This window comes from Amphiura filiformis, chromosome 13 (genome assembly GCF_039555335.1).
Source record: "Amphiura filiformis chromosome 13, Afil_fr2py, whole genome shotgun sequence".
Taxonomy (NCBI): Eukaryota; Metazoa; Echinodermata; class Ophiuroidea; order Amphilepidida; family Amphiuridae; genus Amphiura; species Amphiura filiformis.
Window position 1 is genome coordinate 19,873,289 of NC_092640.1, and position 6,408 is coordinate 19,879,696.

General features: G+C 36.0%; 1 protein-coding gene across 1 annotated transcript; it reads left to right on the top strand.

Moving 5' to 3' along the window:
• On the top strand, positions 1-4,905 carry LOC140167221 (uncharacterized). Its single transcript, XM_072190568.1, has 3 exons — positions 1-114; positions 2,123-2,249; positions 3,368-4,905. Exons 1-3 carry the CDS (start codon positions 48-50, stop codon positions 4,701-4,703), a joined length of 1,530 nt encoding a protein of 509 aa, XP_072046669.1. The 5' UTR covers positions 1-47; the 3' UTR covers positions 4,704-4,905.
• Positions 4,906-6,408: the final 1,503 nt, after the last annotated feature.

The following is a 6,408-nucleotide window of genomic DNA, read 5'->3' on the forward strand; positions in this document are numbered from 1 at the left end:
CCTGCTAGATCCTGCTATATGCACTAACTGGGACAAACTGTCGATCCATGATCTGCCGGCGCCATTTTGATAAGGAAATAGTTGACAGGTTTATTTCATTATCAATTTTGTCAAGTAAGTCTGCTTTGATTTGTGTGATTCTGTGATAATAAGGTTCTTAATACATGTACAATACACATGTTCTTTCTACAGGAAAATCTCAAGATATTTTAACTAGTAAGTAAACTGTCCGCACAGACCCATGTTCTGTCACCATTTTTATTTTGATACAGAAATAGCTGACAGCTTTAATTCATTATCAATTTTGTTAATATTGAACCATATCATGCTGATCACTTGCACCTGTAAGATTAGTATCTTTGAAAAGACCAGTATTGTAGTCAATCTATGATTGCAGACATACACACGTGATGAGTGTTACCTGCTTGTATTGCAGCACGATATGTTCAAAATTGTTTTCACCTATTGCTATGGTAATTAATCCGATTAATTACGTAACTTCGCTTGCGTATTCGCTGTCAAAGTTATGTAATTAACTACCATAGCAACAGGTATAAACAATTTTTGAATGTATCACGATGCACTTCAAGCAGGTTGCACTCACCTGTGTGTGTCTGCAATCATATATTGAATACAATACTAATTTTTTTTAAAGATCTTTTAAGATGCAAGTGATCAACATGATATGGTTCAATGCAGGGGTACCGCGTAACGTAGGGTAGGTGCAGGTAATATGGGACAGCAGGTAATATGGGACACCTGTTTTCATTTTAACAAAAAGTAGCTTAGAGAAGGTAAACACTTTAAGTTGATTTGTTAAGTGTTTAGAGACATCAATTGTGCTTCTAGAAATGCAGTTTTGGAGTCTGTGTATCAAACTCTTGAAATCAATGCCAAAAGAGTGAAATTGCCCAAAAATTATGTCGTTTTTTTTGGCCTGATATAAAATCAATGACGTCACATTTTATGATTGTGTATCCAAAAACTCTGGTACTGAGGGGCATTTGTCATTTTTATGATCTTTAGGTGATGGGTAAAGCTTATCAGCAGGTAAAATTCCACTGACAAGTGGCACTTTCCTTTTATAAATGATTATTTTCTCTGATTTTCAACTGAATGGGTGCAGGTAATATGGGACACATAGGAAATTGTGTGCATTGTCAATGCGAAAAGCAAAACTATTTAGAAAATTGAATTTTCTTGTAGAAATTTGCATTTAACATTCAAAATCATGTAACAAAAATGTTTTTAGAACAAAAGAGTGATTTTCTGAACTTTTGATTTTCACCATAGAGATAACACAGTGTCCCATATTACCTGCACATGCAGGTAATATGGGACACTTGACGATGACGTCATTTTGACGTCATAGCGTCCAAACAAACATAAAAACAAGGTAACATTGTCTGTTTTATTAATCTTAAAGGACATGTTGTTCATCATAACAATCTCTTTTTGGCATATCTTCTTTAGTTTTTATGCAAATAAGCTAAACGTCCTTAATGGTCCCATATTACCTGCAGGTACCCTACTAGTGCAGAGCGATATAATCAAAAATACCTATTGCTATGAAGTTAATCCGATTATGTCACTTCGACCTCGAATTAGCTGTAGAAGTGACGTAATAAATCGGATTAACTACCATAGCAATAGATGAATACAATTTTGACTATATCGTCCTGAACTACGTGCAGGTTGCACTCATCACCTGTATATATCTGCAATCATAATTTGTTTTCAAAGATACTAATCTTACAGGTGCGAGTGGTCAGCATGATATGGTTAAATGCATAGGTACCGCGTGAAATATGTAGTGCAGGGCAATATAGTCAAAAATGGAACATGTGCTCTGTAATAATAAGGTTCATCTTAATACATGTATGTTACCGATGAACCACACATAATACACATGTTCTTTCTACTAATCTTATTGTAACGCGAAAACTTAATTATGTGATTATAGATCAGTCTTAGCTTAATTTAGATATGGATATAACAGCATTCAGTGGTAAGCTTACTTAAACGACGCGTAGTCTCAAAGACATAAAAAGTTGCAGGACTTCCATGCAGCGTCATCACAACCAATTTTCTGTGATAATTACCCATTTTTATTTTAATACAGAAATGGACGCTACCTTCTTGCAAAACAGAACGCCGGTCGATGAGGGACCAATTGGGATGCTTAATATTGATACATTGCTGGTTATTTTCAACTTCTTGTCTTTATACGAGAAATTAATCGCAATGAGGTAAGATAGTGACTACTATTCAATAAGGTATAATGCTGAAAGTAATCGATCGGCAAAAGTGTTGCATGATGGGAACAAAAAGTGCTCCAATTTGCGATCTCGGGTACAAGAATTCGGTAGCTTTTGAGCCCTTTCATTCCCAGCTTACATCACGTTGGTCTATTAGCAATATACTTCAACACGTTAATAAATAGCAACATATAAACTTATGTTCCTAGTGCCATAAAGGTCTGTCATAGAATATTAACCGATAGGGGGTTTCAATAGATTCCGCCACTTCTTCAGGACAAAACAATGTTTTAAGGGAAGCGTGATATTTGTAAATCTACTTTTAAGGGGGGGGTCCAAATGCAAGTATTTTACATGTTCAGTGAGGAATCAGAGTCAATTGTCTGAAGAGAGCAAAGACAAAATTAAATGCCCGGTGAACATTCATTCGTTTATTAAATTCATTCATTCACACATGGTTTTCACATTTATGATAAATCCTTGTCTACAGAGTATCATTGTGGGGAGGCATATTGGTTGCCATCACAGAATGGTTTTAATTCTGTGGTTGCCATGCACTTACCCAATGATACATGTATGTGGTGTGAGCAGTACTTAAGAGATGGTGGGTTTGAAAAGAGCCGTTTACAGTAGCTGCCTTAGGTGGCTCTGAAAGAGCTAAAAAAGGAAATGTCCCTTGCACACTAAAAGTGCTGTGGCCCTGACAAAAAAGCCGTAAACTGTATTTTGCCTACAAAAATTAACTATTATATTAAATATCTTTAACAATGTTATTTTTGGGCTGTCTGTCGAAATTTAGTGTGTACAGTGATCTAAACGCACCTAACGTCCGTTGATTTTTGATCATTTGTCAAATTTATAGAGCCACCACATATTGGAAAGGGCTTGCTCCTATAATAATGGACTATTCGGCTCTTTTCAGAGCCGCTGAATCTTCAGTAGGAAAGGCACCTAACTAACATGCAATTTTTTTCTACTCACATTGGGTAAATTGCACCATACTATAATGCTCTGTTGACAAGGGTCAGCCTAGATGGTTTGATCATGAATAGTTGTCGTAAAAGTATATCGAGAAACGTTTATAAAATATTTATTTGTATTTTTAATAGGGTAAGCAAGGAATGGCATCTAATAATCAAAAACCATGCTTGGACTGTCATCAACTTCAGAGACGAAGGTCCCAACAGAAAAGTGGAAGAGTCTAGTAGACGGTTCAGACGGTTTGTATCACAAAATGGACAAAATATTTTTGAGTACAGAGAGTATGGCAATGAATGGCAATTTCCAATAAACGAAAATGACGTGTTAAAGTTCTTGACTCTTTATGCTGGTATAGGTTTGCAAGAGATCCATCTACCTGTAGCCAGCGATGAAATCATGAGTTATTTGCGCGTGAACTGTCCGAATATAAACACTCTTGGGTTACGTTTCGAAATGATGCACGTCGAGGAATGGTCCGATGTAAGAGTACCTAAACACGATTACGGAAATCTGTATCAGCTGCTGTATTTTCTGCCGAAATTGCATCGATTGGATCTGACATGGCCCGCAGATTGCATTTGGCATTCAATTGAATGGAATGGTTATGAACAAATTATTCAATTAATACACAAATGTAAATTGGGATATATAAGCCTTCACGAGGTCGACCTTTCTTTTTTATCCATGTTGAAGAAGATGTCACCTGTAACATTAACAAATTTACGTGAGATGGAATTAAACTTTAAGTATGGTGAGGAGGAGATGGCTGATGAGATATTGTCCTCTACAGTAGGGTGTATGACATCATTAACGCGCTTCAAAATCACCGGTGAGCGTCGACATGGTCAATTTCTTGAAATCGACGGTGACAGACTTTTACCATCAATCGCTCACTTGACACATCTGAAAATGTTGACCTTGCGAAGGGTGCGCTATTCGACAGAAGCCTTTGAGATTATGATACAGGGACTGCCTAATCTAGAAACACTTGTATTAGAAGGAATATGCGTGAGGTCATCGCTGGTTAAACTGATCAACATAAATCTAGAGAAAATAAAATCGCTAGTGTTGCTGCCGCATTTTTTGTCAAGGTATTCTTCTGAAAGTTTACAATCACTTTCATACCACCCCACGCTTGAAAACCTTGCAGTACGGCAAGCATATAAAGAAGTAAGTCAGACAAATTGGGTTGAGCGAATATATGACATGTTGGTTACACTTCCTAAGATCAAAAATGTGAAACTGATAGGAGACAATATAGTGTCTTATTTTAGTCAAGCTTCGTACCCAATTATAGAAGGTACAGACATTGAAGTGATCCTATGTAGGAAATCATATTTAGAAGCAGAAGCTGTGATTCTGTTTTCTGAAATTATGAAGTCGGAGAAAGTAGTAATAGAGAGTTTGCGAAATGCAGTTCAAAAGTACAAACTTGAACGTCTAGAGGATTATAGAGGATTATAGAGGATTATGTATTCAAAACCACTCTGGCATTAAAGCCTCTGGAAGTCGAGGTGAACGCGAAAATCCATAGTGAGCCGTAAAATATGAGTGAAAATTTAAGGGCTGGGGTATGAACGTTTGGACAGTATTTATTTTGGGACATTAGAGCACATCAGACATATCGAATTGCATTCTGAATACGAAGAATGTCATTCTGATATCAAATAATTTTGACTTTTGAAATTCGCAATTTAATACACATTTTATGGCAAATCATTAAAATTGATATTTTTGATATTTAATAGTACTTGAAGTAAACTTTATAAATCTGATGATTTATACTTAAGTCTTAAAGTGTATGTAGGTGGGTTGAAAAGCCGACGATCAATTGAAAATTTTGACCTTTCGTATTGAAGATTTGGATTTTTTTCCCAAAACACCGAAAAAAAGTAGGTCTTTTTGGGAAAAAAATCCATATCTTCAATATGAAAGGTCAAAATTTTCAATTGACCGTCGGCTTTTCAATTATATCATTAGATTTATATAATTTACTTCGAGGACTGTTATATATCAAAAATTCGAAAAATATCAAATTTGTATAATTTGTCATAAAATTTGTATTATATTGTGATTTTCAAAAAATGAAAATTATTTAATATCAGAAAGACATGCTTCGTATTCAGAATACAATTCGATATGTCTGAGGTGCTCTCATGTCCCACAAAAAAAACTATCGAAACGCAATAAACGCTCATTTTAGATCCCTTAAGAACAATAGTTTCTACATTTCCTCATTGACTACATAATTGTCTTTAGACTATGAGGCATGGGCATTTATCTTTCACTTCTGTAGTCCCCTCTTCGGCACTACATGAAAACATAACAAATCCAACAGTAAAGATATGCCTGAATTGATATCCAAAAGGTTCCCACGTTCTACTTGGCACATTTAGGAGTTATATGGCCACAAAAAAAAAGGTTTGTCTCAAAGCTGTCCGCATGGTTCAATGGTTCCTGTCTTCTGATGAGATTGCACATACCATCACACAATTGCATCCATCATCACGCATAACTTGAACTCTATGTTTACCAACCTTACCTTTCTTTACCGACATTCCAAGACTATCTAAATTGTAACAAGCTAATTACACAACAGGAAGTTGGGGACTACAATTCAACGTAATCATACCTCCGGCAATATCATTCCGAGTATTCAAATCGCAGTGACTTTGTTGTCGAGATGCTAGACGCTGTTTAGCTGATCGAAGTTCAGAGAACATTCCTTCCATCATCTGTGACATAGCTGCCATTGTTTGTTTTTGTCTACATTTATTTGCATAATGACGGAGTTTCCCACAACTGAAACAGACACCTGAACGCTTATTAATTGTACTTTGACCTGACTGGGAGAACTTACCATTGTCGGAACCTTTGCTCGTTTCATTACTCTTAGCTGTATGAGAGTTACTACTCGTATTTGGCTTACCAGACCCGACATTCTTATTCTTAGAATTACCTGGATTCCAACCACCACGTGCCTCTCTATACTGATTGCATATTTGGCCATTTCATCCATTTGGCCAGTTTTTGGTTTTCTCTCTTTCAAGAAAGTTGACAGATCTTTTGTACAACAATTTAAAAACTGTTCTCTTAACATCATATCTTGCAATTGTTCAAAATTGTCTACCTTATCAAGTTCCATCCAGCGTCCTAAATAGTTCTGTAG